The 16,668-nt window shown below is 39.1% G+C and overlaps 1 protein-coding gene across 1 annotated transcript; it reads left to right on the forward strand.

Annotated features, from left to right (window-relative positions):
• Nucleotides 1–979: 979 nt before the first annotated feature.
• On the forward strand, nt 980–6,005 carry LOC121875981 (tubulin beta-1 chain). Its single transcript, XM_042380817.1, has 4 exons — nt 980–1,134; nt 2,723–2,954; nt 3,137–3,381; nt 5,035–6,005. Exons 1-4 carry the CDS (start codon nt 1,078–1,080, stop codon nt 5,854–5,856), a joined length of 1,356 nt encoding a protein of 451 aa, XP_042236751.1. The 5' UTR covers nt 980–1,077; the 3' UTR covers nt 5,857–6,005.
• Nucleotides 6,006–16,668: the final 10,663 nt, after the last annotated feature.

The raw sequence follows: 16,668 nt of genomic DNA on the forward strand, positions 1-16,668 counted from the left end.
ATCTACCCTATATAGGAGAAAGCAGATTCATTCAATTTGATGGTAGATGAATAAGTTTGGTCGTACAACAAACCGACCGTTACACCCCCAGTAGAGAATTGCCATACATGTCTATGATTAAAATATTATTACGTATTTGTAAACGCAAATAAATAGAAATGTGAAGATATCTTAAGATTTCACCCTTGTTTCGTCTTTTATTCGGTGTAGTGTCATTTGCTTGTTTATCAGCTATAATATACAGTATATTATATAACGCGGGAAGTTCGTTACATGATAGTTTCAAATATAAATTATTTGAATATATGCAGTTATAGGTTAAACTTGTCTCAATCATAGTAGTGAAATTATAGACGACATAATAAATAGTGATTTATCGTCATTACAAGATGAAATTCATTGATAGAAAGTCGAACTTTTGAATGTTAATACGTGATTGAATTTACTATTGCTGGCCAAGAATAGCCCTTTAACTTACTACAGCATATTTCATGAAAAAGCTGGTCATAACCAAATATGTTGTGGCATGTCACCCTTTAAACTAAGGCTATCACAGGGAAAGTCAAGGTTGTTCTACATTAGGGCAACTCCAGCTCCTGTGATGAATATTTAACATTATGCCTTTCCTTGGTTCACTATACCTTATAATAGTACGAAATATAGATACCTAGACCGAAAATAGTTCAATAGTGTCAATAAACCTAAGAAAAGTATCTTGATTTCTCTTAGTAAATGATATCTTTTATATCAGGATTCACCGCCAGGGTTCACCCACAACAGGGCCCCGCAATTCAAATATGAGCGCGCAAGACCAAGATCAATACAAGATTTGTTTTTTCCTATTTATATAATTTAAAAAAGAAAATATAATAATGAGAATATAGGTGTTATTTAAATTACATAAAACATTAGTAATTTGGTTATTTGTAGCAGGTTTATAATTTTAAAAAGGAATAGTATGTGCCTATTGGGTTTTCTGGCGACTCGTGGCAGTCCAACCCAAGCTTCGCGGTGGCCACCCTTCATAACCTCCGTCAGAAGCGGCAGTTGGCGGTCACCGATAACACACACACCACCATGAGGGAAATTGTTCACCTACAGACCGGCCAGTGCGGCAACCAGATTGGAACAAAGGTAAGAAAGATCTCTAGTTATGTCAGTAGAATCCTTGTATAGTTCTATTTTTGTGTATTTTTCGAGATATAACTTAAAACATGGGGTTGTTACTTGTCATAGGGCGTAGCCATATGCCGGTGGCCTCGCTGTAATGGCCACCGTGATGGATGTGTTCTGGTTTTTACTTATGGTGTATTAAACTTGTGTCGGGGAGATATGATAGAAGTATTTGTGGGTGAAAGGAAGTATTTGTGGGTGAAAGGAATCAATAAAGGGGATATAGATTAAGTTCTTATGTCCGAGCAGGATAGGACTCATAGCAATCGGTTTTTAAGTTGGATAAGATTATAGGTTTAGGAGGGAGATAAGAAGGAACTGGTTCACAAATAGGGTGGTGGATGAGTGGAAAAGGCTTAGCTACTTAGTAAAAGAAATAGAAAAGTAAAAATTTCGTATGTTAAGGGTGAGGCGAGACCTTGTTTTGAGCTCCAGTAGTTTTATTTAGGCGTATGGTGTAGGTACTTACAGTGCAGTTATATTGTTTTAAATAAACCAGTGTAGTGTGTTAGTGATCTACAAGTGAGGTAAAGTAAGGTGTGGTTGGGTGAGTCACGACCGCGAGGGAGGGAGGGAGCCGGGCCGCGTCGCCCTCCCTCACCCGCCACTCCCGCCAACCACCATTGTCTCTACCGCCCCTCCCTCCCTCGCCTGTCTCTTGATAAAGCTATGTATTGGTTAGTCATATTCCAAACTGTTGGCTAAGTTCAGATCTAATAGGAAATGAGGTTTCTTTATATTTTATCTTGGTTCCTGTATTAGCAACGCAATTGAGTGTCATATTGACGTCAAACCCGCCTTGACTCGATTAATTTGGTTAGGTTTTGAAAAGGTATCTAATGTATCTAAGCTAAATCGCCTCCATGAATAAGATGATTGTGTAAGTGTGCTCCTGTCTGAGTACCAATGAAAAGTTACGTAACTACACTTATTGTGAACAAAAGCAGTACTACATATATTATTTAAGACTGCAGCCAATTTGTTTGGGACAACTTACCCATTGTATTGATAAATATTCCGAAAAATGTCCAAGATTATTCTAGAACCTTTGTGTAGGCGTTATGCATCATGTATAACAAATGCGGTGTCATAATTTGACCAAACCGTAGCAGTGTTTGGTATAAACATTAAGTAAAGTAATGAAAAACGTTTGAAACAATATTGAATTACCTTTAGAGTTTAAAGTGACCACAGTTTGCCGATTTCAACTGTACCGTAAGTGAAACTTTGTATTTCCGCCAGTGCTTCGATTTGTGCTCTGATAAGCTGGTTTTGGGGTTAAAGTTGTCATTACAATCTATTAAAAATGTATTAAAGTTGACGTTCTAGAAACCTCTAGTATAAGAATCAACAGCTGTCTTAAAGAATGTTATAAGCTATGCTGTAAATTTAGCTAAGACTACCGGTGTTGCAGTACAGTGTGTAATGCAACCATAAGTTAACCAGAGCTAGCTGAATGTAAAAGAATTTATTTGTGGTGGTCGGACTTTAAAAGTCATGAAGATTTTTATGAAAAGAAACTTGGCATATAAAATTTTATTTCTTTCAGTTCTGGGAAATCATCAGTGATGAACATGGCATCCAGCCCACTGGAGAATACACTGGTGCCGATAAAGACTTGATGGAACTCCAGTTGGAGCGCATCAATGTATACTATAATGAAGGCAACCAAGGAAAATATGTACCCCGTGCTGTTCTGGTCGACTTGGAACCCGGTACGATGGACAGTGTCAGAGCTGGACCCCATGGACAACTCTTCAAACCAGACAGCTTTGTATTCGGTAAGTTTCTCTTGAAGTAAGGGGATGTGATTGGTAGCTTACATGGTCTGGGCTCGATATATTCAAAGATTGTTACTGTAATTTTAAATGTTTTGCTTAGATTTTTTTGTTACTTTTGTTTTAATGTTTACTTTCTCTTACAACTACACTGTATGTGGTTTTCAAAAATTTTGTAATTTCAGGTCAGAGTGGTGCAGGTAACAATTGGGCCAAGGGTCATTACACAGAAGGTGCTGAACTTGTAGACTCCGTCCTTGATGTTGTCCGCAAGGAAGCCGAAAAATGCGATTGTCTTCAGGGCTTCCAGCTGACACATTCCCTTGGTGGTGGTACTGGGTCTGGCATGGGCACCCTCCTTGTTTCAAAAATCCGTGAAGAATTCCCCGACAGAATCATGAACACCTTCTCAGTTGTCCCATCTCCCAAGGTAAGTTTGTGGTCTCGCCCTAGTTTTACCATATTTCAATTCATTGAACCCAGTATGTCAGCCTCGTGTACATTCTGCTGATGTTTATAAGTAGTGTATTTCAATTTCCCTAGAAATTGGAGCTGGTAAATTCTTATCCTAATCCCCATCTATTTTGGCACATTCATTGACATAATGAGGCCCTGGAATGCATAAGGCAGCTTTACATCCATTTGCACACTTGGTTCTGCAGGTTTGTAGGTAGCAGTCAATCCTATCTCTAACCTCTAAAGAAAGTCCTGGTCTCAAGCTGTGGTCTGAACTTTGCACTTGGTAAAAAAAAATAAAAATTAAATCCTTCATGCTTTTCTATCTGTGATGGCTATGATTCACTTAAACAAAAGTGCCACATGTAAATAGTTATTTCCCAGTTCACAGAAGTTGTGGAATTGCAAAAAAGACGGCAATGTCTTCACAGCTTGACTCCACACATCAAGTATACCACACTTCTAATATACATAGTCAGCACATTACCAGTGTATAATTCCTTAGTCTTCGCACTTTAATATAATCACAATTCCACAAATACGTGCATAAAAATTTTCTTCGAAGCTTACAATAATTAGTAATTCATAACAAAGTAATGGTGCACTACATTATAGAAAACTCTTTACATAATTAAATTCATCAATATATACACGAAAATTTCACAAAACTTGCCCATTCAACTTGCTTGGGATAGAAAATAATCAAAATGCCTAGTTTACAAAATTGTAGTAAGAAATTGTTTCGGAATAACACAATACATATGGAGCGTGCAAACATCTCGCCAAGATAATTTTATTAAAGACGAAAATACAAACATTACCCGTGTAAACATCTCGCTAAAACAATTTATTAAAGACCAGAATGAAACAAAAATAAAACGGTGTTAATACGCATGGACTTTAATGAAGCTCCATGCAAAATTTCTAGAATGGCCTCCACTTTCCCAAATGAAAGGACTAGATGTTTTCAACGTGGAAACCTACTTTTTTATCTGGGTCAATTGTCTGGTTTGGATTTATATTTAATAGAATTCTAAATTATAAAAGCACTGGCTTATTTTAAATTACATAAAGTATTTAAACCGGGAGGAGTTGGCAAACTGGTATAAATGGAAGAATGTGGTCTGCATTCTTACAAGTATCTGTACCATCAATTGTATCAATAATTCCCATACCTACAAAGAAACTTGTACACAGTGTAAAGGTTGTGGTGTCCATAAACTCCAATACTGTACTGTATATGGCAAAGACATAGTTAAGACAATACTGTATTAGGGATTTTACAACTAATTCATACTACAGTAATTACTAGTTTAAAGTATTTTTTAATGTGAAATCACAAAATGGAAAACACGTTCTGCAGATATTGTAGACGTGGGTCTGGGTGTTGAGTGGTTATTTTAGATAAAATTGTGTATCGATGAATTGGCTTGGTATATCGGTGGAATATTGAAAATAATCAATTCATGCAGAATGGGTATCTTTGCTTGTACTGTGAATCTTCAGCAATTTATAGGTTTATATTTTAATTTATTTTTTTTCCCTATGAAAGTTTCAAGGAAATGATAGGGTTTGGGTGTATTTAAATTTTGTCAAGACATCCATCTCATGTTCCCTTATTTTTCAGGTTTCAGACACTGTTGTTGAGCCCTACAATGCAACACTATCAATTCACCAGCTTGTTGAAAACACGGACGAAACTTACTGTATCGATAACGAGGCCCTCTATGACATCTGCTTCAGAACACTGAAACTACAGAACCCCACTTACGGTGACCTTAACCATCTCGTTTCTCTCACAATGTCTGGTGTGACCACTTGCTTCAGATTCCCTGGTCAACTGAATGCCGATTTAAGAAAGCTGGCTGTCAACATGGTTCCCTTCCCTCGTCTTCACTTCTTCATGCCTGGGTTTGCTCCTCTAACCGCTCGTGGTTCCCAGCAATACCGTGCCCTTACAGTCCCAGAGCTCACCCAACAGATGTTCGATGCAAAGAACATGATGGCTGCATGCGACCCCAGACACGGACGTTATTTGACAGTTGCTGCTATCTTCCGTGGTCGTATGTCTATGAAGGAGGTTGATGAACAAATGTACAATATTCAAAATAAGAACTCTTCATTCTTTGTTGAATGGATCCCCAACAACGTAAAAACTGCTGTGTGTGACATTCCACCACGCGGAATCAAGATGGCTTCTACCTTCATTGGAAACTCCACTGCCATCCAAGAGCTGTTCAAGCGTGTGGGTGAACAGTTCACAGCTATGTTCAGGCGAAAGGCTTTCCTCCATTGGTACACTGGTGAAGGCATGGACGAGATGGAGTTCACAGAGGCAGAGTCCAACATGAATGATTTAGTGTCTGAATACCAGCAATACCAGGAAGCGACTGCCGATGATGAGGCGGAATTCGAAGAGGAAGGTGAAGTAGAGGGGGAATATGCCTAAATGACTAAATTATAAAATTGGTCAACTGCATCTCCTTTTCTTTTCCCTAGTTGATCAGTGTACATTCCTTATTTCCAATTGTATGAATCAAATTTGAACAAATTTCTTCTATTTCTTTCTATTTTTTTGTAATATGATTTATAGCACAAGACTTCGTTTTCTTACCCAACATGAGTGGAAATATTTTTTTGCCCATTGATATGACAAATTTAATTTTATAACTTTGAAATGTAATAAATAAAATTATTTGTCGAACTGAAAGTGAGGTAAAAAAAAAAGTATATAAATATATATATATATATACACGCGTATTCTCTTCAGTTTAATAATTATAATGTACTGTTAAAAGAGCTACAAGAAACCAAAGTTAAAGTGGGCATTGTAGAAAAATAAATTGAGCCAGTGACCAAATAAGTTTAATTCAATAACCTGCTAAAAGCAGGTTTATCGAACCGAATTCCCAAATGCAATGTAGAAAACCATAATTGGGAGGGAGGCCATCTACCCTAAAATTAAATCCCTTCGTACATAAGTAGCTACCCTACATGTGTTAAGGTACCTGAACCGCAGATCTAAGCGACATTCGGTGACTTGCCTAGGTCAATATCTGCAACCATTGTCGGCTTTGGGGCCGATGCTTTCGTTCTAAGCAGAGGACATCTCGACCACAAAAAATAATAATGACATGGAATGATAAAAGTACAGGATAATTCTCACCAATCGCCTTTCATCCATCACAACACCCTCGCCCATCACCTGTTTAAAGTTTATGCATTTCAAATTTCCTGAATTTACAGTACAGGTAGTTTGCCATGAATTTTAATATTGCACATTAATGATACTGACAAAAACAACCGGTAATTACTACCATATCCAGAGGCTTGGCATTACGTCAGTGTTTACCACAATGGCCAGCCATTGCATTTTGTGAACTAGATTGGCAAAGTTTAATCCAACGTATAATGGCTACAGTCGCATCATGGTAAGTGTGGTTTATTACTAAAGGTAAACTTGTGATTGTTGTAACTAGAATAGATGAACCCCACCGGTGAGTGACAACAGCCGATAAAAAAAATATAAAATTCAAACCAGCAATGCATACTGCGAGTGCAGACGCATTGAAGGAGTTCTCCCGTGATATTTCTTAATTTTGTGGTTAGGTGAAAGGTATAGGGTGGTCAATGAAAGCAAGAAACACTTGCTCATCGACATGCCGGGAGAACGATCTACCTGTACGAGTACACAATTAGTTCGATCGGGAGACTATATGGGCATTTTAATGTTGAAATAGTCCCTAGAACTTAAGGTTAATGAATTGCTCATAGTAAGACATTTGTGCCGTTTAAAAGATATTACTTATAGTTTACAACAGATTACATTTGGGAAAAATTGCAGAAAATTTATTGGTAGGCAGCTATCAAATTGAGGTACTACCGCCTGGGAAGATATTGGAAGCATAATGTGTTCTCAATGGTAGACCCTGCTGCTATAGATTCAGATTTGCCCCCGAGGGGGGGGGCTAGTTTATTGGGCACCCCCTTACATCCTGTGCAAGGTGAAGCGCAGAAGCGTTTACAGCGCCCATCAGGGAAGTATGAAAAGTTCATAATTACCTTTATGACTCGTACATTAAGGGCGTAAAAGCCTGAAGGGTCATAGGCTCCAGTGGCGGCTCGTGAAAAATAAAATGGAGGGACTGCAAGCCTCACACAACAGTAGGATACACAAATTTGACCTACCTCAGGTATGAGTTGTAGTTGATGTCCACGAATTCCCAGGGCATGGTAGTAGTGTTGGTGGTGATGGACCAGTATTAATTGAAAATATAGTCCGCGTGTCTGCTCTTTGATGTAGCAAAATTGTTTATTACTATTTCATTAAAATCCTTTATTTCTGTTATCATTTTATTTTCAATGGATATCACTGCTAAAGCAGACAGTCTGTCATTCACCATGGTACTGCGCAAAAAAGTTTTAATTCTCTTCAAAGTTGAAAAGCACCTTTCTGCTTCTGCCGTTGTCATTAGAGTTGTTATTAAAATTTTCAGCAACTTGACAGTGTCTGAAAATGTTGACTGTAGATTATTGTCATTCATCATCTCCAACAAGTTGATGTTTTGCAAATACTTCACTCGATTTTCCATCGTCAAAAGGTAATTAAAGAAAGCACGATTTAACCACACCGTCCACACGTTGTACGAGACTGAGCTGCTTCAAGTGCAGCGGCGGCGGCGGCGATAACAGACATGAATCGTACAGCATTGACAGCAACTATGAAAGTAACTTAAATTTTGGTCTGATTTTAATGAAAATTCACTTAGCAACGCATTGAAAATAATTAAATAACATATAAAATGATATATTTGTTGGTAGTGTATTATTCAGCTGTCTCTCTAAAGGAATCATACGCCTGGCAGTGAGTGTCTGGGGGGACTGCAGCCCTATGCACGAGCCGCCACTGATAGGTTCTGTCGAGTTACATAAAGTGAGAGAATGATGAGTGTGTGGGGGGAAAGTTCCCGGTACATTTTATCTGTTTATGGCAAAGAGTGGCAGGTCCCTAATAATGTCAAATGCCAGGCCTGTGACTAGGAGTAGGGATATCTGGTCTGGGAGGGAAGAGGTGTTGGTAACGGCTGGGGACCTATAGGAGGAGGTCATAGGGCAAGTGAGGATGTAGTAAGAGAGGGTGTGAGAGTCGGGTTGGCCACAAAGTTTGCTCATGGTTGCCAATGTACTCCCATAGGTCCTGCTGCCATATGGCACCACAAAATTTTTGACCAAGTCCCAGGTAGCTGATCTGCACAACAGCAGGGTCTCCATAATTGTTAACCATACTCTGACAACACAACATATACATAAATTATTTCTCAGTCTTTTTGTATTTATCTATGGATTATTATTTAATATTTTCATTTAATCTAAATATTTATTATTATTATTATTTTATATTTTCGGCCCCCCAGGCCCTGATGTGGGTCATCAAATGATCTGTGCCCGGGTGGACAATATATATATATATATATATATATATATATATATATATATATATATATATATATATATATATATATATATATATATATATATATATATATATATATATATATATATATATATATATATATATATATATATATATATATATATATATATATATATATATATATATATATATATATATACAGTATATGTGTATATATATGTAATGACTGTCTAATTTCTGACGCTCAACATCGAAGGCCCAAGTGCCAAACACGCTTTGTTACAGAGACGCAACACGACCTAATAAAGCAAATAGAAACAAGGGTTAGGTTAGGTTTGTAAAGGTTTATTTGGTGTTATTTTTAGGTATTTTACCCCACATTTTCCCTCTACTTCAAAGCCTTGCTCACTTTGAACAACTAATAATGTTGGTAATTTTATCGATCAGAATACTCTAAAAATATAAATTTCCGACGGAAATGCTACAGAATAAAATTATTTATTTGTTCTCTTTCTCCATATAAAAGGCTCAATTTATAAGAAGGTTTTGATAACTTAAATATTTACGGCGATCAGTATACAACACTCCCACCCAGCCAGCTTCTCTCCTCACCTCCGGGCATCAGTCATCATGTTCCTCGCAATCAGGCAAATAAATTATTGGGTCTTATAAGAAGATCGTTCAGATATCTAGACGGTCCGTCCCTCGTAACGATCTTCAGGAGTGAAGTGCTTCCCCATCTGGAGTACTGTCACCCTATCTGGTCCCCGAGATATGCTATGGAAAGCCTGAAATTGCCTAGCTTATACTACAGACGGGCAAGAGGGGACCTGGTTGAGGTGTATAAGCATCTCAGGGGGCACTACTCAGTTGAGTGTCCTTACTTGGAGCTGGCGGACGCTCGCCCCACAGGGGGTCACAGCTCAAGATTGAAGAAGCCGCAAGTCCAGAAAACTGTGAGGGCAAACTTTTTCGGAGTGAGGGTTGTAAGCTCTTGGAACAATCTACCAGAGAGTGTTGTGACGGCACCGAGTGTGAGCTCTTTCAAGACAAGACTTGACCAACACTGGAGCGGGTTCAGGTACATTCAGGAGCCGGTCCATGCCCAGTATTTGCCAACAATGCGTGACAAGAGACGTGACCGATCGCCCGGGCCGAAAGCAAGCCGATCTTTTGGTGAAAAAGATAAATGAGAAGGAAAAGTAATCAGAGACGTGACCGATCGCCCAAGCGGCTAACAAGCCGATTAGTGGCGAAGAGGATAGAAGTAAAAAAAGTAAAAGCATTATAGTTTCAACCCAAGACACAATTTGAAAGAGTTATCCACTAAATCTTGAGTAACTGTTACAGAAAACGAATACATTTTTACATTACAGAAAGCGTAAATATTTTACTTTTAAAGGGACAACATGATAAAAATCTCCTGTATAGGGTCGCCTCTGAAAGCTCATGTTTTTGTTTTGTTTTTTTTTTAACAGGTATTAGCCCACCCAGGCACAGGTCACTGACCCACATCGGGGCCTGGGGGGCGAAAATGTAGTAAAAATAATATTTCAGATAAGTAAATTTATAATAAAAAATAAAAAATAAAAATAAAATAATACTAATAATACTAATAATAATAATAATAATAATAATAATAATAAAGAAATATAAAAATTAAAAAATATCAAGAGTGAGAAACAATATAAGTATGTCGTGTTGTCAATAGTAAAATAAACAATTGAGACCCTGCAATTATGTGTAAATGAAGCACAATGTCAGATGAGCAACCTGGGACTTGGTCACAATTTTCGTGATGCCATATGGCAGCAGGGTCTACCATTAAACAATACATTATGCTTGCAATATCTTCCCAGGCATAAAGCTAAAATTAATGTAGGTTAAACTGCACTATTTGAGACAATGTGAGAAGGATCCAGGTGTGTATGTTGACAATGAGTTGAAGTTCTCGGGCCATTGCGAGAAGAAGGTAAATTAGGCAAATAAATTATTAGGTTTTATAAGAGTACTGTCACCCCGTCTGGTCCCCGAGATATACTAGGGACTGTCAGTTGGTTGAAAATGTTCATAGGAAGGCCACATGACTGGTGCCTGCGCTTCGGCACCTCAATTACCCTGAGAGATTAGAGAGCGCGAACGTGCCTAGCTTATACTACAGACGGACAAGGGGCGACCTAACTGAGGTGTATAAGCATCTCGAGTGTCCTTACTTGGAGCTGGCGGACGCTCGCCCCACAAGGGGTCACAGCTCAAGATTGAAGAGGCTGCAGATCCAAAAAATATGTGAGGGCAAACTATTTCCGAGTGAGAGCTGTGAACTCTTGGAACAATCTACCAGAAAGTGTTGTGACGGAACCGAGTGTAAGCTCTTTCAAGACCAGGCTTCTAGCAATACAAAAAAAGATACGAGCAGCATCACGTCGCCTCTAGTAATCCAAAAACACACAACGGCAGTGCAATACAGCCTCTCCCAATAAAAGAACAAAAACACTCTGGAAGCACCACTCTCTCTTTCTATATTAAAAACACACTGCCTGCAAAGCATAGCCTCTAGCAGTCCTAAAACACTCTCTGGCAGTGCCATACAGCATGTAGCAATATTAAAAAATTCTCTGGCAGCACCACACAGCTTCCAACAATACTAAAAACACACTGGCAGCACCACACATTCTCTAGCAATACTAAAAAGCACTGCGGCAGCAGCACATGGCCTCTAGCAATACTAAAAAAACAGACTAGCAGGATTACACAGCTTCTAGCGAAAAAAATAATAATTTAGCAGCACCACACAGCAACTAGCAATACTAAAAACAAACTGACAGCACAACACAGCCTCTAGCAATACTAAAAATACACTGGCAGCACAACATAGTCTCTAGCAATACTAAAAAATACCCTGGCAGTGCCACACAGTCTCTCTAGCAATAAATAATAAAAATTACTATGGCACCACCACACAGCCTCTAGTAATTGTAAAAATCACACTGGTAGCACAACACACCCTCCAGCAATACTAATAAACACTCTGGCTGCACAAAACAGCCTCTAGCAATACTAAAAACAAACAGAGCACCATACAGCCTCTACCAATACTAAAAATACACTGGCAGCACCACACAGACTCAAGGAATAATAATAAAAAAAAGGTTGGCAGGACCACACAGCTTTTACTAATACTGATAAACACTCTGGCAGCACGACAGAGCCTCCAGCAATAAAAAAAAAAAGACTAGCAGCATCACACAGCCCCTAGAAATCCTAAAACACACTCTGACAGTGCGACACAGCCTCTACCAATACTAAAAGCAAAGTGGGAGCACCACACAATATCCAGCAATACTAAAAAAATTCTAGCAGCATCACACAGCCTCTAGCAATACTAAAAAACACTCAGGCAGCTCCAGACAGCCCTTAGTAATACTAAGAAAACACTCTGCCAGGGTTGTAGGCCTCTTGACCTGGGCTGTACCTCCAAATCGGTGGAGATCGAGTTTTCAAATACTGTATACAATCGCGTCTAGCATTAAAAATCCGACATCGATGTACAGTTTCACATCACTAAGACGATCTTAATAATCTTATGTAATGACTGTCTAATTTCTGACGCTCAACATCGAAGGCCCAAGTGCCAAACACGCTTTGTTACAGAGACGCAACACTACCTAATAAAGCAAATAGAAACAAGGGTTAGGTTAGGTTTTTAAAGGTTTATTTGGTGTTATTTTTAGGTATTTTAGCCCACATTTTCCCTCTACTTCAAAGCCTTGCTCACTTTGAACAACTAATAATGTTGGTAATTTTATCGATCAAAATACTCTAAAAATATAAATTTCCGACGGAAATGCTACAGAATAAAATTATTTATTTGTTCTCTTTCTCCATATAAAAGGCTCAATTTATAAGAAGGTTTTGATAACTATTAAATATTTACGGCGATCAGTATACAACACTCCCACCCAGCCAGCTTCTCTCCTCACCTCCGGGCATCAGTCATCATGTTCCTCGCAATCAGGCAAATAAATTATTGGGTCCGTCCCTCGTAACGATCTTCAGGAGTGAAGTGCTTCCCATCTGGAGTACTGTCACCCTATCTGGTCCCCGAGATATGTTAGGGACTGTCAGTTGGTTGAAAATGTTCAAAGCAGTGCCACCAGACTGGTGCCTGTACTTCGGCACCTCAGCTACCCTGAGAGGTTGGAGAGCCTGAACTTGCCTAGCTTATACTACAGACGGGCAAGAGGGGACCTGGTTGAGGTGTATAAGCATCTCAGAGGGCACTACTCAGTTGAGTGTCCTTACTTGGAGCTGGCGGACGCTCGCCCCACAGGGGGTCACAGCTCAAGATTGAAGAAGCCGCAAGTCCAGAAAACTGTGAGGGCAAACTATTTCCGAGTGAGAGCTGTGAACTCTTGGAACAATCTACCAGAAAGTGTTGTGACGGAACCGAGTGTAAGCTCTTTCAAGACCAGACTTGACCAACACTGGAGTAGGTTCAGAAAGGAGCCGGTGCATGCCCAGTATTTGCCAACAGTGCGGAACAGAGACGTGACCGATCGCCCCAGCTGCTAGCAAGCCGATCTTTTGGTGAAAAAGATAAATGAAAAGGAAAAGTAATCAGAGACGTGACCGATCGCCCAAGCGGCTAACAAGCCGATTAGTGGCGAAGAGGATAAAAGTAAAAAAAGTAAAAGCAATATAGCTTCAACTTAAGACACAATTTGGAAGAGTTATCCACTAAATCTTGAGTAACTGTTACAGAAAACGAATACATATTTACATTACAGAAAGCGTAAATATTTTACTTTTAAAGGGACAACATGATAAAAATCTCCTGTATAGGGTCGCATCTGAAAGCTCATTTTTTTTTTTTTTAACAGGTATTAGCCCACCCGGGCACAGGTCACTGACCCACATCGGGGCCTGGGGGGCGAAAATGTAGTAAAAATAATAATTCAGATAAGTAAATTTATAATAAAAAATACAAAAATATAAATAAAATAATAATAATAACAATAATAATAAAAATAACACCACAATAATAATAATAATAATACTAATAATGATAATAATAATGATAATAATAATAATAATAATAATAATAATAATAATAATAATATTAATAGTAACAATAATAACAATAATGATAAGGAAATATAAAAATAAAAAAATATCAAGAGTGAGAAACAATATAAGTATGTTGTGTTGTCAATAGTAAAAGAAACAATTGAGACCCTGCAATTATGTGTAAATGAAGCACAATGTCAGATGAGCAGCCTGGGACTTGGTCACAATTTTCGTGATGCCATATGGCAGCAGGGTCTACCATTAAACAATACATTATGCTTGCAATATCTTCCCAGGCATAAAGCTAAAATTAATGGAGGTTAAAGTGCACTATTTGAGACAATGTGAGAAGGACCCAGGTGTGTATATTGACAATGAGCTGAAGTTCTCGGGCCATTGCGAGAAGAAGGTAAATCGGGCAAATAAATTATTAGGTTTTATAAGAGTACTGTCACCCCGTCTGGTCCCCGAGATATACTAGGGACTGTCAGTTGGTTGAAAATGTTCATAGGAAGGCCACATGACTGGTGCCTGCGCTTCGGCACCTCAATTACCCTGAGAGATTAGAGAGCGCGAACGTGCCTAGCTTATACTACAGACGGGCAAGGGGCGACCTAACTGAGGTGTATAAGCATCTCGAGTGTCCTTACTTGGAGCTGGCGGACGCTCGCCCCACAAGGGGTCGCAGCTCAAGATTGAAGAAGTTCCAGATCCAAAAAATATGTGAGGGCAAACTATTTCCGAGTGAGAGCTGTGAACTCTTGGAACAATCTACCAGAAAGTGTTGTGACGGAACCGAGTGTAAGCTCTTTCAAGACCAGACTTGACCAACACTGGAGTAGGTTCAGAAAGGAGCCGGTGCATGCCCAGTATTTGCCAACAGTGCGGAACAGAGACGTGACCGATCGCCGAAGCGGCTAACGAGCCGATCAGTGGCTAAGTGGATAAAAGAAAAAAGCTCATGGAGTTGTTCCTCGAGGAGAAAAATTTAACTCTGCGAACCTCCAAGCATTACACAGGTGTTCATATGTACAGTATATACACGGGATGATAATAACCACCCTCACATAATTTGACTCTGTTTGTTTGATTATTTTTTGGGGGGAAAGAATAAAAAAAAGAAAATTGAGCATGTAGAACAGAAAAACGCTTAATAATTTCCTGACATAAAAATGTCTTGCCTGGAGCTGACGCGACTCACTAGTTCTGAAAAGACGTGAATGATAAAAGGCATTAATATGAGAACAAAATTGTTGATTTACCAGCAGAGGAAATGTTTTGTAAATTCAGGCAGAAGATGGCGTGCGGGAGGTGTTTGGATACAAGCAACCAATCTAACTGACGCAGCAAATGGAAAAAATGTTCGTATGTAAACATGCTAGATAGTACAAAGATAAACGACAATGGAAGTCGAACCGTATTTTCGTGATAACCTGATGTATGTAGTGATTAATGTGCTGTTACAATAGTCCGGACAGCAGAGTTTTGCCACCTAGACGTTGTTTTGTGGTGTGTTGGTATACTTCAGCCATGAGTCAAAATTAACTAAAACAAATATTTGACACTGTTCACGCTAGATGACTCACGACGGTCTCTAAAGCGTCACACTATCAACATGGTTTTCTGACTAGTAGTAATGTCACTATCTGTGAGTTGGGCTCATCATGCAGGGTAGTGTAATAATTGACAGATCAAAATATAGTACTTGGAAGCCTGCAAGATCATATGTTGACTTTCTAAACGAGAGGTAGGCGACCAATAAAAGTAGGACGTCTTACTTTCCACCATGAAAGTAGATTCACTCTTTGATGCCACGTAGACGTTGGCAGCTGGGATACCAAACATAAACGACCGTGCCCCTTGTCGCTGGTGTGTGGGACATAACCTCTCTCCTTACTGGGGACGGGAACGTGAACCCCACATCGCGCCTTACGATCAGTCACTGTTAAACACCACTTAAACTCGTGAAGCTGGTCTGGCCCGAGCTGTAACTGGAGGCGAAACTTAAGTTGGAAGACCATGAGTGGAGGACATTACCCTGTCGGCACTACCTTGTGTCTTACCGCTGACGTCACAATACTGAGGCAGACGCCGGTATAGACCACCACGTGAAGACCTTAGTGTTCGGTTAGATTACAATGATAATTTAATAGACTGATTATAACACGAGAGCCTGAAGGAGCACCCACTGTCCTGCCGGATAAGTCAGGAGACGTTGGGGTGGGCTTACACACCTTACTTTCGGTTTTAACAGAAAGTAAACAGAAGTTAACAAGGGTAACCTGACTTAACTTTACCAAATTTAAATTTTTAGGATGAAAATTTGGGTTTGGTTCCCTGATATTGATTATACAATAATTATATCCACCTTCGTAAAATTTCACTATTTTAATCTTTTCTATTTCAAATTTTCATCGAAAATTTTTAATTCGATAATACAAATTAAAGTTTGGAAAGCTGTAGAAAGCATTTCCTTAGTCACCTCACCCGCCAAGACGAGTCGTTATCAAAGAAGACATTACCACAAACACAGAAAACTGACACGGTGATGAGTCAGGAAGTTTCAGCCACGGGTGACGGCGGCGACCATCCCTGTAACCCAGGATGAGTGTCAGGGAAAGTACAGAAGGCCATAAAGCTGGTGTAATTAAGGGATTATTTCAAAGGCTCAAAGATGGACTAGTCAGTCTGGAACCTATTTATGTGTGTGTGTGTGTGTGTGTGTGTGTGTGTGAAGGTAGGTTCAGAGGATGGCAGAAA

This window comes from Homarus americanus, unplaced genomic scaffold, assembly GCF_018991925.1.
Source record: "Homarus americanus isolate GMGI-L3 unplaced genomic scaffold, GMGI_Hamer_2.0 scaffold42818, whole genome shotgun sequence".
Classification (NCBI taxonomy): domain Eukaryota; kingdom Metazoa; phylum Arthropoda; class Malacostraca; order Decapoda; family Nephropidae; genus Homarus; species Homarus americanus.